A 19,842-nucleotide genomic window follows, 5' to 3' on the forward strand; every position below is an offset into this window, starting at 1 on the left:
TTCTTCTAGGAATCAGTTCTTTACTTTAGGGTTATTTACGAAGACCAGAAACATTTATCACAACCTTTCTTCCGAAGCACCTGTGAGGCTGCAAGCAGTGTATTTCCTGGTTTCTGCCATAACCTGAACATCTGGAGAAGCCACAGCTGTAATGGAAGTGTAGCTGGCTGGGTTCCTCATGTTTCTTTGTGATGCCACGGTAAGACTGTGGCCCGTCAGGCACCGCTGTCATCTCATAAGGTGTACCCTCTCCTGCAGGCCCAGATGTGGCTGAGAGGGAAGAGGGGGACAGGGACTACCACCTGACCTTCCTGGGCCTCCCTCACAGAATTGCCCAGGAGAGGTACAGAGAACAGCTTTTCTATTCTTTGGAAATGGTTATAATGGAGTCACTGTTTTCTTCCCAAATGCCTCCCCTGTCTTCTTTAAATCTATAACCATTGTATTAGTTTCTTATGGCTGCTGTAACAAATTACAGCAAACTTCAAGGCTTAAAAAATACATATTTACTATCTTACAGCATTGGAGGTCAGGAGTGCTAGAATCAAGGTGGAAGCAGGGCTGTGTTCCTTCTGAAGGCTCCAGGGCAGAACCTGTGCTTCCGGCTTCTAGAGGCTGCCTGCATCCCTTGGCCAGTGGCCCCATCCTCAAAGCCAGCAGCAGGACATATTCCAACCAATCACCCTCTCCTTTTCTTTCTCTGTGTATGACCTCTGCTTCCGTAATCACATCCCCTTTTCTGACCCACACCCCCTTGCCTTCCTCTTACAAGGAATTTTCTGATTACATGAAATCTGTTGACATAATTAAGGATAAATTGCCAATCTCAAGGTGAAGACTCTCTTGCCATCTAATCGGGATCAGAATATGAGCATGCTTGCAGGGCCTTTATTCTGTCTCCAGAGAGAAGTAACAAATGAAGTAGAGATGGTAAGGTTGAAAAGCACAAATAATTTTGCTGAAGTAACAAATGAAGTAGAGATGGTAAGGTTGAAAAGCACAAATAATTTTGCTGAAATAAAGGCAGGGGAACAGTTGATTCTCTGTAGAAACCTGAACCCTGTGTTTCCGGGCAGAACAACTAGGTACAGTGGTACCTTGAGATACGAACAGACCAACATACAAATTTTTAAGATACGAGCTGCGACTTGGTCTGTATTTCTGTTTGAGATCCGAGCGAAATTCTGAGATACGAGTCTTGATTATGTTTTTGTGGTTTCATTTTAAGAAAGTGCAGTTTTAGTTTTGTTTAAAGTATAGAAAATGCAATTTTAGTTTACATTTAGTGTTAAGAAAGTGCAGTTTTAGTTTACCTGTCTACAGTGCCTGCATCCCTTCCTCCCTCCCTCCTCCTCCGCCATTCACCTCCGTTAGCCGCACCCGTCTGTCTCCAAGGTAAGAATACAGTACTAAATAACACTTGTTTTCTTTTATTTCATATATTTTGTTATGCATTGGTAAAGTATACATGTGTGTTTCTTAACTAAAAACATTTTTTTCATAATTTAGCATGGTTTGGGGATGTTTCACAGGGCTGGAATGGATTAAATCTATTTCAGTTATTTTAAATGGGTGAAATTTGTTTGATATATGAGTTGAGTGACTTACGAGCTCGGTTACAGAATGAATTAAATTCGTATCTGAAGGTACCACTGTAAGTGAAATAAATTATTCAGCACTTTGCCAGAAGAGACAGATCTTTTCCTGAGTCTACACTCTGGCCCCGTTCTGAGCAACCCTAGCCTATTTGCAGTGAGTTGGAGATAACGTCACTGCAGAGTGCGAAGATAAGGCCGCTACCGGGGAGGTGCTGGGATAGAGACAGGCTGACGGAGGCAGAAGTCTAGTATCTGATAGATTATAAAAGAGGGCCAGACATAGACAGGTAAAGGTGTGTTTGGTGGCTCCAAGTCCTAAGGAAGCCTGGGCCATCCTATATATTGGTTTCAGCATCCTAGTTTATGGCTTCTGTCGTCAGGATTCAAGGAAGTTGCTAGATCTTTATCCATCATCACATCCACATGCCCTGGCTGAGAAGAGAGGAAACATAGAAAGCGGGAGGAACAAAAAAGCTTGAGTTGCTTTGCCTTTTTAAGTAAACTTCTGGGAGTATTAGACAAAGTTTGCTTTCATATATTTGGCCAAAACGTATAAGTTACACCTACTCCACCAAAGAGGCTGGAAAATGGAGTCCTTCGATCCTCAGACCAACCAGACGAAAGTTAGGGTTCTCTCGCTAGGAAGGAAGAGATGGAGACACTGGTGTAGGTAGGTGTCTGCCGCACACACGGAGAAAGCTCATGGAAAACCTCTTTATTTCATTTCTGCCACTTTTCCTAGCAAGACTGCTTATCAGAAAGCGTTTGGCCAGGGCAGTGGATTAGAGTGATTGTTGTCAATAAGGGCGTGGGGAATTCCAGAATACAAGCAAAAATACTGCTGCAACCTAGACTAATGGGCTGAAAAGGAACAATGTGTACTCGGGGCCTGGAATCACCATGATGGTGAAGGGCTCAGTTGCATGAAGAAGGGGAGTGGGCAAGTGGAGAGAAGACGCTGTGATCAGAAAAGGAAGTTTCACCGCGGAAGTAAGGCAGTTTCCAGGACTCAGTCTGAGGTGTGGCCGTACTTAGCTGGCATGGAAAATAGGTTATTATACTTTATGTGTGGGAGCTATGGAAACAAAGTCATTGAAAAGGATGATGTCAGGACATCAAAGAGGAAAGTACCATTGCAGACTAAGAGCCAAGATACTCATTAAATCAACAGTAAACAAAAGGGAGATTAGTGTCAGTGCTCAGATTAACCTCCAACTGAAAAGAGGTGGCTAGGTATCAGGGAAATAGTAATGGCAGATATTTATTGCTATGTGACAATCAACAAACTATTCTTATTTTGAAAATAATCTTTATCATTTTTTTATCCTGTCTCCTCACCCTCTCCCCTGTAGTAATCATTGCCTTCTTTATATCTATTGGTCTGTTTCCATTTTGTTTATTCATTTGTTCTGTTTTCCTAGATTCCATATAGAAGTGTAATCATAACAGTATTTGTCTTTCTCTGACTTATTTCATTTAGCATAATACCTTCTAGGTCCATCCATGTTTTAAATGGCCAAATTTCACTCTTTATTGCTGAATAATATTCCATTGTGTATATAGATATCTTCATCCATTCATCTGCTGATGGACATCTAGGTTGTTTTCATGCCCAGTCTATTATTACTAGTAATGTTGCAATGAACACAGGGCTGCGTTTATCTTTCTGAATTAGTGTTTTTGTTTCCTCTAGATAAAAACCCAGAGGTGGGATTGCTGGATCATATGGCAGTTCCATTTTTTAATTTTTTGAGGAATCTTTATACTGTGTTCTGTAGTGGCTATACTAATTCACAATCCCACCAATAGCGTACGAGGGTTCCCTTTCCTCTGCAGGCTTGCCAGCCCTTGCTTGTTGATTTATTGCTGACAGCCATTCTGACAGGTGGGAGGTAGGATCTCGTTGTGCTATAATTTGCATTTTCCTGATGATTACTGACGTTGAGCATCTTTTCATGTCTGTTGGCCATCTGTATGTCCTCTTGGGAAAAATGTCTATTCAGGTCAGTTGAAAATGTCCATTTCTCAACTGGATTTTTTTTTGGGGGGTGTTATATGAGTTTTTTAAAATATATTTTGGAAGTTAACCCCTTGTTGACTGTATCATTTGTGAATATCTTCTCTCATTCAGTAGGTTCTTATTTTGTTAATGGTTTCCTTCCCTGTGCAAAAACTTGGTCCTATTTATTTATTTATAAGAACAATGTCATAGTCTATTGTCTGTTTTCTTCTGGGAGTTTTATAGTTTCAGGTCTAACATTTAAGTCTTTAACCCATTTTGCACTTATTTTTGTACATGGTATAAGGAAGTGGTCCAATTTCATTTTTTTGCATATATCTGTCCAGTTTTGCCAACACTACTTATTGAAATAAATTGTCTTACTCCATTTTATATTTTTTCCTCCTTTGTCGTAAGTTAAGTGACCATACAACTAGGGATTTACTGCTGGGTTCTCTATTCCATTGTGTGTATTTGTTTTCATGGCGGTACCATACACTTTTAATTAGTGTAGCTTTCCGGTGTAGCATACTTCCCCCTTTGTTCTTTCTCAAGACTGCTTTGACTATTTGGGGTCTTTTGTGATGCCATATAAATTACAGAATTAGTTGTTCTAATTCTAAAAATGCCTTTTCTCTAAGGGTTGCATTGACTCTTTATATTACTTTAGGAAGGATATTTTAATAATATTCATCTTTGCAATCCATGAGCAAAGTATATAAAATATTTTTAAATAAACTATTTTAAAATAATTTTAGGTTTACATAAAATTTTTCAAGGTATAGAGCATTTACTGTCTTCATCCAGGTTCCTGTAAGTTGGTCACGTTACCCTGGTATACCAGTCAAAACTAGAAGCTTAACATTGGTACAATACTAGTAATTAAATTAAACTTGATTCAGATGTCTGCAGTTTTCCCCCAATTCCCTTTATAGAACACAACCCAGGATATCATATTATATTGATATTTAGTCAGCATGTTTCCTTAGTCTCCTTTGATCTGTGACAATATCTCGGTCTCTGTTTTTCATAGACTAGACTCTAGAGAAGACTCTCAGGAATTCTGTGGGATGTCCCTCAGTTTGGGTTTGTCTGACCCTTCCTCATGATTAGACTGGGGTTATGTGTTTTTGCAAGTGCACACAGGGCTGAAGTGTGCTTGTCACCGCATATGAAGGAAGACATGCTACTGTGATTACGTGGTGCTGTTACTTACCCTCCATCACTTGGTTAAGTAGCACTTGCCAGATTTCTACAATGTACTCTTATTTTTTCCCTTTCTGTGTTCCAATCTTTGGAAAAAAATTGCTGAGTCTAGTCCACTCTCAAGGGGTTATTAAGCTCCATCTTTTGGAAGGCCTCATAGCTATAAGTATTTGTGATTCTTCCATAAGGAAGATTTGTCCCTTCTCTATTTTTCAATCATTTTATATCAGGATAAACTCATGGGTGTTTTACCATTTGGGTTGTAATCCAAATGCTATCATTATTTTGTTGCACAAATTGTTTCAGTTTTGGCCACTGGATACTATTTTTATGTTACTTATCTACTGACCACTCCCCAAAACCCAGTGAGGCAGGTATTTATACTATTATCCTTATTTTGTAATAAAGGAAACTCAAGCTCAGAAAGAGTAGAAACCTTCACAATCATTCGTATCCTCTACGTGTTGAAGCCAGCAGTCAGTCTCCTGAGTCTGTGTGCTTAGCTCTGCTATGCTTTCAAAGGAAAAGAAGGCTCCATAAACATCAGCCATGGTTATCTTTTTATCTCACCTTTTTTAAAGAGGCAAGATAAAAAACATTTGAGGGGACTCATTGTAAAGGTAGCTGGTGCAGAAGGGACGAGCTTTGCTGGGTGGGAGGCGGCTGGGGATGAGAGGAGTTGCCGGCAAAGAAAAGTGAGAGGTTGTAGGACAACTAATACCGCAGACCGGACGGACGCTCAAGGGAAAAAGAAGTTCACGGAGGGCGCAATCAATTTGGTTGCAGGACCGACCAGAGAATCAGCCTCTGGTAAGAAGTTAAGTAAACTTCAATAAAATTATCTATAGAAGGGTAGGAAACAAAACTAGATTTTGGGTGACTGAAAATTGTTTTAGAGAAAGAAGGTGAAGAAGTAATTTAGTAAGAAAAGGGATGCAGGAGGGAGTAATTTTTTCTAAGGCTATAGAGAGGGAGAGAAAAAAGACCCTGGACAAGAGGAATGGAGAAGGGTGTGAATCTTGGAGTCAGGGGAACCTTGCCGCCTCATGTGCTGGAGGTGAGCCTAACAGAACCAGGACACTGCTGTTGTTGAGGCGAAGGTATAGACACACCTAGGCTGCTATAGATTTTTATCTGATAGTTTTTATTAGTAAACGGGAAGCAGGGTCACCTGCCCACACTGGGAGAAGACTTACATAGAGGAATCCTCGCCCTGTAGGGAGCTGGACCACGTCTCCGGGTCTGTGCCGTGTGAGGGAAGGGGCAAGCTGACAGGAGCCCTTGGAGTGAAAGCAGGGATCAGAAACAGAATTGGGATTTTGACCTGACAAAAGACTCAGTATTAGTTTTTATAAAATGTTCAGAAGTACGATGCTAATTTACTATGTTTATATTAGGTTGTTGAGAAAAACATCTAATGATTGTAAAGGGTTAGAATAAAAACATTGTTTTTCTCGGGAATGTTTCTTCAGACAATCTTAATTGCAGAATTCATGGTGAAGAATTCACGGTGTTTAGCAGTTATGAATTCAATACCAAAGGCTTAATGTTCTATTTATATGTTAGAAAGTGTAGGTGGTAGACAATATTTTCTAATCTAAGGACAGAATAAAACAAACATGGGTTAGGGTTAAATCGTCCATTTCAGACTCATTTTAAATCTATGAAGTTACTGGAAGTGTGTTTTTTAGTATTCCTATAAAGCCAGTATATCCAGGGGCAGAACTCTGTAATATTTAAGGATATGTTAACTCAGCAATTCATAAATTTCTTAGACTGCCTTTATCAGTTATATTATAATAATATACATACTAATGCCTTTTATATGAACGAGAAAGAATTTGCATGAAAACATATTAATACTTGTTTTATTATATATTATATACAATTTTGTTTGATAATAGTAAGGATGTTATAAATCATATTTTTAACAAATATATGTATGGCATATGTAAAGCAATGACATCGTGAAGAAAAAAGAAAGCCATGAAAATATTTACCTAAAATTTAGTAATACTGAAAAACACTGTGCACAGTAATGATTAAAAGCATCCCAGTATGTCAGAACACTGGTACATTTTCAGGTACTGTGAGAACAACCTGGTCTAGGCCAAGTTCAGATGACACACCCCCAGGTCCTGAGAAGTGCTCACCGTCGGAAACCAATCCCTGAGCACAGCGGTTCACAAAGCTTGCTTGCTGTGTTTTGGCGCTTAGAAAAGCAGACACGGTGTGTTAGGTCTAATGGGATTTTATTCCTGGCTTTAGTTATTTTATAGAGATAAAATATATAATATTGCCTTAACTTTTAATTTTGTAAGTGTATCATTGATTGTCATCAGAGTCACAACATAAAAAGCCTATTATCCATTAAACAATTCATCCAGTGACATGTATGAAAGGCTAACAAAAATGGTTCAGAGGAACTCTTAATGAAAGGTTTAAATGCAAAAATGGATTATTAATCTAGACCACTGGTCTAAATCTTTAGTGATACCTCATGCTGGAAACAAAGTATGAAATGTTTTTGACCAATTGGTTGTTTTCAACACAGTGATTCTACAATTTTGAAATCTTTACTGAAAATGCATAGAACTGATGTACATACTGTCTGAAGCCACTTTTATGTACATTATCTTACTTAAAGAAAAAATGTACTCTAATACTACATCTCAGTTTGGGATTCCATCATGTTTTTATATGCGAAAAATGTCTTATGCCCTTCAGATGTCACAGTTAAATGAAAGAATGGCAGATGGTGGCACTTCTTTTAAATCACCCGAGGACAGTAGTTAGTGGGGTGATTAATTTGCCTTACTGATAATAAAGGTCGTTCTCTCATACAAACAACCTAATGTTTGAAATTAATAAACAGCAGGGTGGTATTTTTTCCTAATACCAACTTCAAAACAATTGTATTCACTATTATTTCAGACTGATAAAATGTGTAAAATGCAAATTATTTATATGCATATAAAATATGGAATATTTTTAAATGAAAAATTCTATATTTTACAAATAATTTTTGTTCATTGTAAAGCATATGATGCACCATTCATTACACTCATAACAGAACTTTGCACCAAATGTTGCTATATTTTAACATTCCTCAAATATGAGAAAAACAAATAGTTTCCACTGTACTAAAAAGTGAAATTTATAAAGTCAACATTATTGTAAAAGATTACAAATCTAAAAAAATTGATACATATTGAAATGGGTGCTCTGCTTGAATTGAATGACTGACCCAGAGACAAAGCTCCTTCTCTTCATTGCAAAGTAATACTCGTTGCCTCTAACAGATATTTCACTCTGGGACATTCAATTACCATCCTGGAGATCTTAGTAAAGATAAGTTATGATATCTCTTTCTTCTGAAAACACTGTTGAAATTTTAGTGCTACTGTGTTAATATTTATAATTAAGAAGTAATTTAAAAGTTACTTTACTTTCAAATGTTTTGAACTTAAGGCACATAGCAACATTTAAAGTCTGAGAGCAACTAGATTATATAATAAGTATCTTTTCAATCATTATTTGCTCTTGACCTGAAGAAGGTAGGTGAGTAGTGCAGTTAAAACATGCTTGGATTAATAAAAAAGGTTGAATTTAAGAAATTCAAATATTTGTGTAGAATGTTATTAATTTAAAAAAGAAAAATGTATTTGATATAAAATATACATCCTACAGTGTTATAGGTAGAAAAAACTGTGAGGCACTTACATTAACAACGAAAAAGATCGTATTGAGATTATCTTTCTATAAGAAACACCAAACCATTTAACATCTGAGAATAATGCAGAACCTAAAAACAGGAGGAATAGTTTAGTTTGGTGACTTTGTACTTGAAGAATTAAGGATCCAGAGGTTGAAGACTCTAAGCATTTCTTTATTCTGAAGAAAATTTCCTTACGTAAAGTTCCCCTGAATAAATCTTGTCCAGTCTGCGGTGCTCACAGTGCAAAATGTAGATGCTATCTCACCCGGCTGTGGCAGTGCAATTTCTGTCGGAATGACTGTAGTATGTGTCGCCATCATGTTTCTCAAAAAGGGGCTGAAAACATGAACGGGTGGTTTGGTAGGATATTAACAGCGGAAACAATATGCATCCGTGCCTCCAGGTGAACGTGCTGCTGTCCAACACTGACAGTTTTAGTAATTGTAATCTTTTACAAACTCCTTTAAACCAAAATCCAGGTTAAAAACAAACAAAAAACTGGGCTTGAAATTACAGGAATTGACTGGATGTCAAATCAGGAAAAGGTCTGGATTCTGACGGATGATGAAGGGACTGCAGATGAGTGGGAGTCGGAGTGTTATTTATAGTATTTGATTCCGCTGGGTAGATTTCATTTAAAACTCCATTCTGAAACTGAAAACAAAACAAAAACAACAGCAACACCATTTATTAGAATGGATCTTTAAAGCATCTTCAACCATTAAAGTTATGTTAAAAGGTATTTTTAAAATCCTCACCCTACATGTTAAACTTGAAATTTATTGCTGCTAAATTTTAAATTATTCAATGAAGACATACTGAGCACATATATATATATTAGTGGCATTTATAACCTTTTGGTTTCTCCAACAGATGGTATAGGTGAGTAACAGAACTTCAGAGTCAACATTCCACATATCAGGAGAGTATTCCATCAGTGAGTTGCCTTCAGTTTGGATAGGAATTGGTGAGCCAAAGAGCACCTGTGAATCACGGTTATGCAGGCTGGGGCAAGAGCAGCTTTACATTCGTGAGCACGCAAAAACAGTTTATTTCTGTATCATTTTCCACACGAACTGTAAGCCTACTTTTGCCTGACCCTGTGTATTCTCTGTAATAAGTCTGCTTTGACCCAATTTCCTCTCAACTTCTGAGGACCAGGGAATTGACTACATTTGGGATTACTACCTTGGAACTGCAGGTGAATTAAGACTTTTCCAAAAAAGGCTAGCTCTGATTTGCTAGAGGTTTCCTACTACTCCTAATATATTATTCTATGGGTCTGACTTCCTAAACCAATTTCTTACTTATACTATATTTTTAATAAGTACCACTGTAACTGCTGTCCTAATTACAGAATCAAGTTATTAAAATAAAATTAGTCTGGTTTCTATAATTGCTACTGGCTTTCACTGGAGGGTTTTAGAGATGATAGAGCCTTTACAGTATACATTGAGAGCTGTGGAAACATTTCTAACAGATTAAAATCATACCCTTAATTCCTTCAACCCTTCAAATAAAATATACCTTTCTAAACCATGTGTACATTAGACTTCAGTTATCAAAATGTTAACTTCAAGGATCCTCCAAAAACATATACAGTAAAAACCACATATACTCTAGACCAGCGGTTCTCAACCTTTCTAATGCCGTGACCCCGCAATACAGTTCCTCATGTTGCGGTGACCCCAAACCAAAAAATAATTTTGGTGGCTACTTCATAACTGTAATTTTGCTACAGTTATGATTCGGAATGTAAATACCTGATATGCATTATGTATTTTCCGATGGCTTTAGGTGACCCCGCTGGGGTCGCGACCTACAGGTTGAGAACCGCTGATCTAGACCTTCAATGAATGGCAACTCTGTCAAATGGAAGGTAATATTATTAGCCCAGAGAATGCAGGGTCTTGAATTACTCTCATCAGTCATAATGTACGCCAGCAATTCTCTTTAAATATAGTGTCCAGAGCAGTGGTTTTCAACCACCAGTCCATACACTAGGTTCATACATCAGGGTGATTAGTGGTTTCGCAGACCAGCGCTGTTCTAAAAGAAATATATGAACCGTGTATATAATTTTAATATATTTTACTTAATATAGTTAATATATTTCACTTCACCATAAAATCAATAAAAATGTTTTTTGTTTTTTTTTTAAATTGGGTCTCTAAAACTGGTATACATTTTACACTTACAGCATATCTCATCTGGGACTAGCCGCAGAGTGGCAGAGAGAGAGCTAGCTGTACAATTCTTACTATTCATAAAGAAGTAAACCAAAATAGTGAAGGGATCACTGTAAAGAACTCGCTGGCTAATGCAAGCCCTGCTCAAAATGTAACACTACATAAGTTCTATCTACCCATGCTCAACTTCAAAGCCATGTTGTGAAAGAGAAGGTAACTGAATATTAAATTTTAATGCAATCATAACATCAGGAATGAGAATAAGAGAAAAACACCTCACTGCCCTTTCTACTAGGAAGCTCAAATACAATCAGACTAAATCAAATGTATGAAAGAACAGGGGTAAAGATTCAAATAATACTGAAATCACTTAATACACAGGACCTAGGAGACCTATGAACTTAATTTTCATCAGGATTTTCTTTAAAACAAACCATTTTCTAATGGAAAAGCATAAATGCAAACATGCTATGTTCCTGGGTGGCCAAAGAGAGCAGATACGATCACGTTAGCTTTTTTTTAAGTGACTATTTTATTTAGAGTGTGCTTGCTGTTAGAAGGGTTTCTAATGACAGATTAAAACAAATATTCAGTATCGACCTCAAGTCCTGTGACAAAAAGGCAGCCAAGTTATCCTTTTTCTTTTTTTTTTTTTTTTGTATTTTTCTGAAGTTGGAAACGAGGAGGCAGTCAGACAAACTCCTGCATGCACCCGACCGGGATCCACCCGGCATACCCACCAGGGGGCGATGCTCTGCCCATCTGGGGCGCCGCTCTGCTGCAATCAGAGCCATTCTAGCGCCTGAGGCAGAGGCCATAGAGCCATCCTCAGCGCCGGGGCCAGCCTTGCTCCAATGGAGCCTTGGCTGCAGGAGGGGAAGAGAGAGACAGAGAGGAAGGAGAGGGGGGAGGGGTGGGGAAGCAGATGGGTGCTTCTCCTGTGTGCCCTGGCCGGGAATCATACCCGGGACTCCTGCACGCCAGGCCGACGCTCTACCACTGAGCCAACCGGCCAGGGCCCAAGTTACCCTTTTTTAAGAATGTCAGAAAAAACATTTCACCTTAAAGGACAAAAGGAGGGCGTGGCAGATAAGACAGGAGGGATTTCTAGAAAAGACAATGCAAACGCATACGAAGAAAGCACACCCACATTGCTTTTAACCCCATTTCAACTACATATTAAAACACTGATAAATAGGAGTGTAGTGGTTACGGGGGTGGGGGACAAAAAGAGAGACAAACATAAGGTGACGGAGAATGATTTAACTTTGGGTGATGGGTATACAACGTAATTGACTTTTCCAATGATGTGGAGATGTTGTGTCCAAAATCTATGTACTCTAGTTGACCAGTGTCACCTGTTCAATTCAACTGTCTAAATAAAAATTAAATAATGATAAAAAAATTTGAGAACATTCTCTTTAAAAGTTCAAACATATTTCTGAAGTTTGAATTTTTAAAAGGCATGTAATTTTAAAGAGTCAAGAAAGATATAAACCGAAATCTCTAGTCTAAACAATACGCGTTTAATTTTTACCTGGTAACTCTAAGGACCTTGATTCACGTCACTTTAGCCCTTGATTTCTTTGTCCTTTACAATTCAGGCAAATATGATTTACTTGTGTTCGTAACAGACTGGAGCATTACTGGCTTATAAAAGTTAGTTGTCACAGGCATAATTAGACATGCTCTCTAATATGAACACCATAGATGACATTACGTCAGTCATGGCTGACAGGATTTACTGAGTTTGATAAAATGCTCACCTTGGTTAGAAATGCCTGTGGCCCCGGCATTGTGGCATTGTACTGCATCTGAGCCGCATAGCTCTGCGGGGATTCCGGCTGACACGGGTACATCGACACAGCCCCGGCATAAAACGTCTGCGGGCTTACTAGGCTCGACTGCGGATAGAGTCCATGCTTTGGGTTTTCAGGAACTTGTAAACAGGTGACAAAATCTTCTAAATTAGAAGCAGCAGTAGGGTATGGGGATGGTTCAAAATTGCCCATGGGGAAGTCTAACTGTGTCTCCTTGGGCTGTTCCGGTGACACAGGCTGATGACAGGGAATGAAGTTCTGTGTGTAAGGCATCCTGTCCATCGCGGATTTGTAGGGAAACTCTTGATTGGTCCCAGGGAAGTCTGAAAAGACACTATGCTGCTGTAGGTCTTGCTGAGGATAACTAAAAGGCACGGACCGGCTAGGGTTCCAACTGGCAAACGTGCTGTTGACTTGCATGTGCTTCAGTTTCTGGCACAACTGCTGCTGCTCCACGGCTACGGGCTTCCGAGGGGGCGGCTGCGGCTCCGGCTGCGGCTCCTGGACCATACAGCCTGAGCTCAGCGCCGCCGACGGTCGCTGCTGGTAGCCCGGGCCCACCAACGTGGACTTATTTAAAGAATCTTGGACGAACGTCAGGATTTCATCTGTTAAGTCAACATCTCTGAAGTCATCCTCGCCAGGAAGGTCAGTTCTGAAAAACTCCTCATTCTGCTGCATGTGTTTAATATCTTCAAAATCAATGCCCAGGTGCTGTATAATGCTGTACAGGTCACTATTTTTATTCTCCGGGAAGAGCCCCACATGACCTTCCGAGAGTGCTGGGTTCACTTCCTGAGACGGACCAATCTGCTCATGTTTCAGGGTATCACTCCCCATTGGTCCAGCACCGTCTTGCCAGTTACTGCATTCGTCCACAGGTTTGTTAAAATAATTTCTTTCTGAAGGTGCACTAGTTGAAGCAGGACAGAGATAAAGGGACTCATCTTGTTGCATAAGGGCATTCCAGAGGGAACTGGCGTGGGAAGAATCCTGACTTAGAGCTGATTTGATAGCAGACTCTCTCCCACAAGCACCATTTTTAGTCCGTTCGGGTAAGGGATCCATCATGGAGGGGATGAGGCTGCTGATCTCGTACAACACAGCTTCTCCGGTGGTAAACATAAAAGGCAAGTTCATATTCCGTTTTCTTAGATGCTCTGTTCCTTCTTCATCGCTAAAATCACAACAGCAAGCAAAAGACATTATCGTTGACATCACGGAACACAAACTTTATTTTGACAAATATTTCTGATAACGGATGCCATAAAATTGTTTTTTAGAAAAATTTAAATGATTTCAAATTTGTCCAAATCCAGTAGAGTCATTAATTCTATGCTCAGGTTATGCCCTTACCTGCCATTCTGGAAAAAAAAAAATTCTATGTGGAATAGAGATCCAAATGTAAAAATAGACTGTTAATAATTTATATAAGAATCTGAGTGGAAGAGGTATGTCTAAATAAAATGCAAAACCCAGAAGCTATTAAGCAAAATATGAAAATTATACAGGGTGGGGCAAAAGTAGTTTTACAGTTGTTCATATGGAAATACAATCATAATATAGGAATAAACTTTCATATACAACTGTAAACTTATTTTGTATATGTATATGTACACACACCATATAAAACAGCATTGCCAAACATAATATCTTGGAATAAAATAAAAAAATATATGACTCATGCAAGGAAAATATAACCCATTACTGAGATAAATACAAAGGTTATTAATTACATAGCCATGTACACAACACATATAAACATTCACCATGTTCACGAACTGAAATATTAACTATTAAAGATGTTAATGCTCCCAAAATGAACTATAGTTTTAGTGAAATCATTAGATTTTCTTGTGGAAATTAACAACTGATTTCTAAAATGTATGTATGTGAAAATAAAAAGGAGGTCAGGAACAGTCAAGGCAATCTTGATGGAGAACAACAAAAATTCTAGGCAAACAAAATAGAGGGCATACAGTCAGATATCACAGCTTACTATAGAGTAAAACAATGTGCTGTTAGTGCAAAAATAGACACCAAGACCAACGGAACATAGAGTCTAGAAAGGGAACCAGACACATGATCTGATCAAAACACAGTGCACGGGAGAAAATACGGCTTTTTCAATAAATGTTACTGGTCAATTGGATTTACATACCCAATTTTTTAAAGTTGGTAAAATAGTAGACAAGCTTCCATTTTCATCTAAAAATGTACCCTAACCCATTAAAACACTCACCATAGATAATTCCCCCTGCCAAAATTTCCTACAACCAAAAATACAAAAAAAATTATGGCACTGTAAGTTATGGCTAAAGGTATTGCTTCATAATTATAAGGCTTTAATAGATAGAAGGGGGACAAAACTAATCTTGACCCTTACCTCAAGCCACACACATATAAAAATCAATTCTCTAGAGGAAATTTATAATGCAAATAGTTGACAAAATATTCATTTTCAGAATATATAAGAAAGTATCACTGTTTGCTCAGAAGACATATGCTAAGCAAAGCATTTTTATTGGTATATTTTTAAAGATGACATTAGCATGTCATCTTTCCTGCATGTACCCAAGAAAAACCCTGAAATTTTGATTATTTTCCTCTTACAGTTGTTAATTCTATCTTCTCCAAGTAAATTCTCTTTGAACTTAAAAATAAGTTTTCAAGTATAAGCATCTTAAACCAAAGTGTTATTAAAATAAAAGCAAACATTCTAAGCCTCTGTGCTTACGTTAGAGGTCTCTGCGTTGCAATGATGTAATCTGGTCTTCCGTTTTTATAAACCAAGCGTGCGTTAGACTGGACCCAGGCCCACCGGTTGTCTTTGGTAAGAAGCCTGAACACTACCATGCCACTCTCTCCGGTCTTAATCACTAAAATAAAAAATAAAAAAATTGTTGAACCCAAAAGGAATGTATTAAAGAAAAATCTCTGAAACCAAATCCCCCTAACATAGTTCATTTATCACCAAAGATGATAAATATCTAATAGTACATTAAAATGCATAGAAATAGTTTTTTGGAATTATTTTTCCTATTTCAGACTAAACTTACTCATTGCAAATTTAAAGATTAAGTAACAGACAAGTACAGTAACACATGAAATTATTAAGAATATAGTTTTTTTTGGGGAAAAAGATAATTGTTTTAAACAAGTGACATTTCCTACAGCTTAATATTTAATTATATAATTTTAAAGAGTAAAATATATTGATGTAAATTTATAAATGAATGCCATCAAAAAACTCCTGAAGAAAACATGATACAATATGGCAATTTCCATAGTAATTCAACTAGTGTATATTCCTGTGCTGCAGTTACCAATGAGTCAAGAGTGTAACACAGGTTGATCACGATGGTGTGATACTGAGTACAAGATTAGCCAGTTTCCCAAAACACACGACATTACGTAATGATGTGCGCATGCACTAGGGTAGCGGCCCATTTCCACGGACATGTTCACAAGGACCAACTTACTCCGGACGTGGTACTCAGCACAATAAAGCATGTCCGCAGCATGAATAAACTGATACCCTGATCCTCTCATGCACAGCTCGGCTTCAGTATAGCCTAAAACAATTTTTCCTCTGTTAAAAATAAAAAAGAATAAAATTAAAATTTTACATAAAGGGAGTAACCAACAAATTCAATAGTTAATACGCTATTTTCTGCCAGTCGGTTTTACTTGACATTCAGCATTTTCCATTAGCAGGTAGAAAAAAATAGCCAACTCTATGTAACTGCTCTTTTTTGCTTATGGCCGCAAATTTCAGTTTTAGACCATTTTCTAATTCTGAATAAAGACCATGAAAGTGTTGGTATGGCTAATAATAAATCTAACAGTGGATTATAAAAACAAAATCTTTAATGAAAATCTAAAGTGTTTATCCTCTATTTTTAAGGGGCAGGGTTTTTCAAACCCCTCTGCATTTCTGCATTAGAAAATCAACGATTTGTTTTGATATATGAATGCTCAATATCTTACTCTATTAACTCTCTGAAATTTGCTAAACTTCTAGAGCTAAAAAGCAAAGTTTGTAAAATTTAAATCTAAAAAACCCAGGAGTCATGTTAATATAAGCACATCACCTTTATACTATAGAAATGGGGCAACTATTATAAAATAATGATTTGTGAGCCTGATAAATTATTTTAAAAGGAAGGCTATACTGAAATGGCTATTATAATATACAAGTATTATCACTGTTCTACATATTGAGAGAGTTACAGCACTGTACAATATATACATTTGATAAAATAAAACTGAAACAGGTTTACTTACTTGGCGTCACAACCAGTAGGTGTGAAGTCGAGTTTGTGTTTTGTCCGAAAGATGAAGTTTTTGGTGCGGATTTCCAGGATGGAGGGCGGCTGGAGAGGAGTCGCTATCGCAAACAGCGCCAGCTGCGGCGGCAGCGCGGACCCGTCCTTCCCCTTCTTGTTCTGGCCGTGAAGGTACTTTAACCTCCCTTGGAAATTCATTGCCTTAAAAAGCCAAAAACAGTTCATTAAAATTAAGTTTGAAATTGTCCCTTTTAAAAAAGCTCAGCCATGCCCACGACCAAGGTTCCTGACGCTTCCATAAAGGTTCCTGAGGCCGACAACGGCTCCTCGCTTTCCTTCCTTTCTCCGCAGGAAGCCCATTGAAAGGACCCAGAACATGGCAGAGGTGCTGTCCCACAGGGACAGGTGAGTGACACTCCTGGCTTTTTAATGGCCACTTTCTAAGCCTGCAAGTGCCCCATTCAGAGCTCCTTGCACTCAATATGCACTTCCCGACTAAATGAACAGAAACAAAGTCATCAGGTGCACGTTAATTTTCAAACGTACATTAGCTATATTCCACAGCTCATGGTAATCTTTCATACAGAGATAAAATATAATTTCATTAAAACAAAAAACATTAAAATGATTCATCACGAAATCACAAAGAATGCAGAGCTCTATTAGAATTAAGGTAATTGTAGAAGACAGAGCTCTATAAGAATTAAGATAATAATTGTAGAAGACAGAGGAGATAAAGACAATTGAAGCATAAGCATGATCAATTGTTATTTAAACGTAATAAACATGCCATGGGGTAATTCTAGAATCAGTATAACAGCACAAGGAAGAAAAGACCCAATTATACTCGGGCTCCATCTCCGAAAATATATACTAACTGATCACCAGTAATAAAAAAACTAACTCAAAGCAATTCTAAAAGTAGGTCAGCAAAATTATCTTCAGAAATATACAAAGTCATTGTTTGCTAATGTTTAAACAACAGGCCTTGTATGTCTCCTGTGCTGGTGGAGCGTAGAGAGGGTGAGAGGGGAGAAAGGTATACTTTGGGACAGCTATGCTTCTCTTTGTTTTCTAAATAAAAAACAGGGCAAGCTTTGATGAAGATTTTCAGGCCTCTTCATAAATGAGGGGGAGCCTAGGAGGCCAATACTGCGATCTTATGAAGAGCTCTCCTATGAATGGGGCTGCGTCTTCCAAGAACGAATAGTCCAATAATTGCTTTCACAGGGGCTCTGAAAAGTCCTGCCGTAAGAAGAGCCATTTGAATTTGAGAACTACTTGTCTTCCAAACTTATCTGAGCACCTTTTCTTCTGGAGTGTGCTATCTTAAGGGTAGAAAGGAGGGGAGGGACTATCTGTCCTCCATCCAGACCAACTGCTCCGTGGTTACCGACCAGGACGGCAGACCACACAACAGCACCTCCTACCACACAATGCTTCTGCAATCCCGAATATACAACCATTTTTCCATGTGGAGTTATTCTAGCCATGTGGAAAAGGCCAGGATCGTTTCTCTAACAAGCACTGCATCCAAGAGCAAGCATTCTACTATGAAACTAGAGCTACATAGTTTTCTATATGCCGAAAAATCCTAAAAATAGTTAAAATACAAAATTCTATGTATTTTCCTCAACCTTTGTGGCTGCAACCTAAATGATAATAGGGTCATGGGATTATAGGAAATACTAAAAGTTATGTAGTAATAATATTTTAAACGTTACTTTTCTTGACCAAAGTATTAGATGTAGATTTTTAACACCAAATTCAAATATAACCAAAAAATATTGGTTTCACTTAACCTATTTTATTTCTGTAAGTTAACAGAAAAGGCCTGGATCGTCAGACTTCGCGTCTTACCAGGAAACCGGACGAGTTATCCAGCAGACACCTCAGGCGGCAGATGAAGCACCGCTCCATGAAAGAAGAGTTCTCTGGAGGAAGCTGGTCCGGGTTATAATAGACTGCGGGTGGGGCCAGGCCACTAGCTTCTGCGGAAACAACAGCAACACAAGCTCACTTTCCATTTTGCTGTAAAATTAAGTGTCTGAATAGCTGAAATTCGTGTTAATTTCTGAATTAGTCTGTATTCAAAATATAAAGAGGTAATAAGCATTTTTCAGAAGAGGAACTAATGAAAAGGAACTAAAACAATGAATATCACTTTTACCTCACAGAGCTTTACCTACTCAGTTTTAATCTATCTCTCTACTCTTGTTTTTATTTCTATTGAGCTATCACTCGCAACAACTTCCAGAACCTCTGAAAAACATTGTTTACTATGAGAAGTTCTTTTTAAAATTGGATATGCTAGGTTGCTTTTTTATGTTGTGCCTTTTAAACACAGAACAATTTGCACACTCCAGTATCAATCTTTCACAATAGAGTAATCATACAAGATATACTAAGTATGGCAACACTTTTTTTTTAAGAGAAAGAGAGAAGGGGGGAGGAGCAGAAAGCATCAACTCCCATATATACCCTGACCAGGCAAGCCCAGGGTTTCGAACTGGCAACCTCAGCGTTCCAGATCAACCCCTTATTCACTGTGCCACCACAGGTCAGGTGGCAATACTTTTCTTGCTTAAAATTCATCAATGGCTGTCACAATATTCCTTATTCATTTTTAAAATATCAAATAAAATCATTATACAAATAAAACCAAATCAATTTTTTTTTAGTAAAAGTAAATTCCTTTGCTCACCTACAGCTCTCGACACAGCTTTTCACGACCTACCTTCACGAAGAAGTTCTACGCCCCTATAGGTCCTCTGCCTCCTTTCACAGAATTCTGTTCAAACCCCAAAGCGACCCTTTGGTAAACACAATTACCTTCGATTCTCTGTCCAGGGTCCGTACACTGGGAAGGGTCCAATGCCCAGTGCAGCTGGCGCTGAAATTCAGCTCGGTCTTCAGTGTGGATAAGTTCATACACACTCTGGTGTATGACATCAGACTAAGAGAAAGTATAGACAAGGAAATAAAAGCACGGATTTAAAAAATAAATAAAACTTTCTAAATGA

The 19,842-nt window shown here is 38.1% G+C and overlaps 1 protein-coding gene across 1 annotated transcript in view; it reads right to left on the minus strand.

The window, feature by feature from the left end:
* Nucleotides 1-6,657: 6,657 nt before the first annotated feature.
* AHR (aryl hydrocarbon receptor) overlaps nucleotides 6,658-19,842 on the minus strand; it is a 43,122-nt gene continuing 29,937 nt past the window's right edge. Inside the window, exons 5-11 of the mRNA XM_066353765.1 lie at nucleotides 19,652-19,775; nucleotides 18,680-18,810; nucleotides 16,818-17,020; nucleotides 16,013-16,122; nucleotides 15,268-15,409; nucleotides 12,477-13,707; nucleotides 6,658-9,175 (exon numbers count right to left, since the gene is read on the minus strand). Coding sequence (XP_066209862.1) covers nucleotides 9,032-9,175; nucleotides 12,477-13,707; nucleotides 15,268-15,409; nucleotides 16,013-16,122; nucleotides 16,818-17,020; nucleotides 18,680-18,810; nucleotides 19,652-19,775 — 2,085 coding nt within the window. The 3' untranslated portion in view covers nucleotides 6,658-9,031. The remainder of the gene's footprint in view (nucleotides 9,176-12,476; nucleotides 13,708-15,267; nucleotides 15,410-16,012; nucleotides 16,123-16,817; nucleotides 17,021-18,679; nucleotides 18,811-19,651; nucleotides 19,776-19,842) is intronic.

Source organism: Saccopteryx leptura, chromosome 12 (genome assembly GCF_036850995.1).
Source record: "Saccopteryx leptura isolate mSacLep1 chromosome 12, mSacLep1_pri_phased_curated, whole genome shotgun sequence".
NCBI lineage: Eukaryota > Metazoa > Chordata > Mammalia > Chiroptera > Emballonuridae > Saccopteryx > Saccopteryx leptura.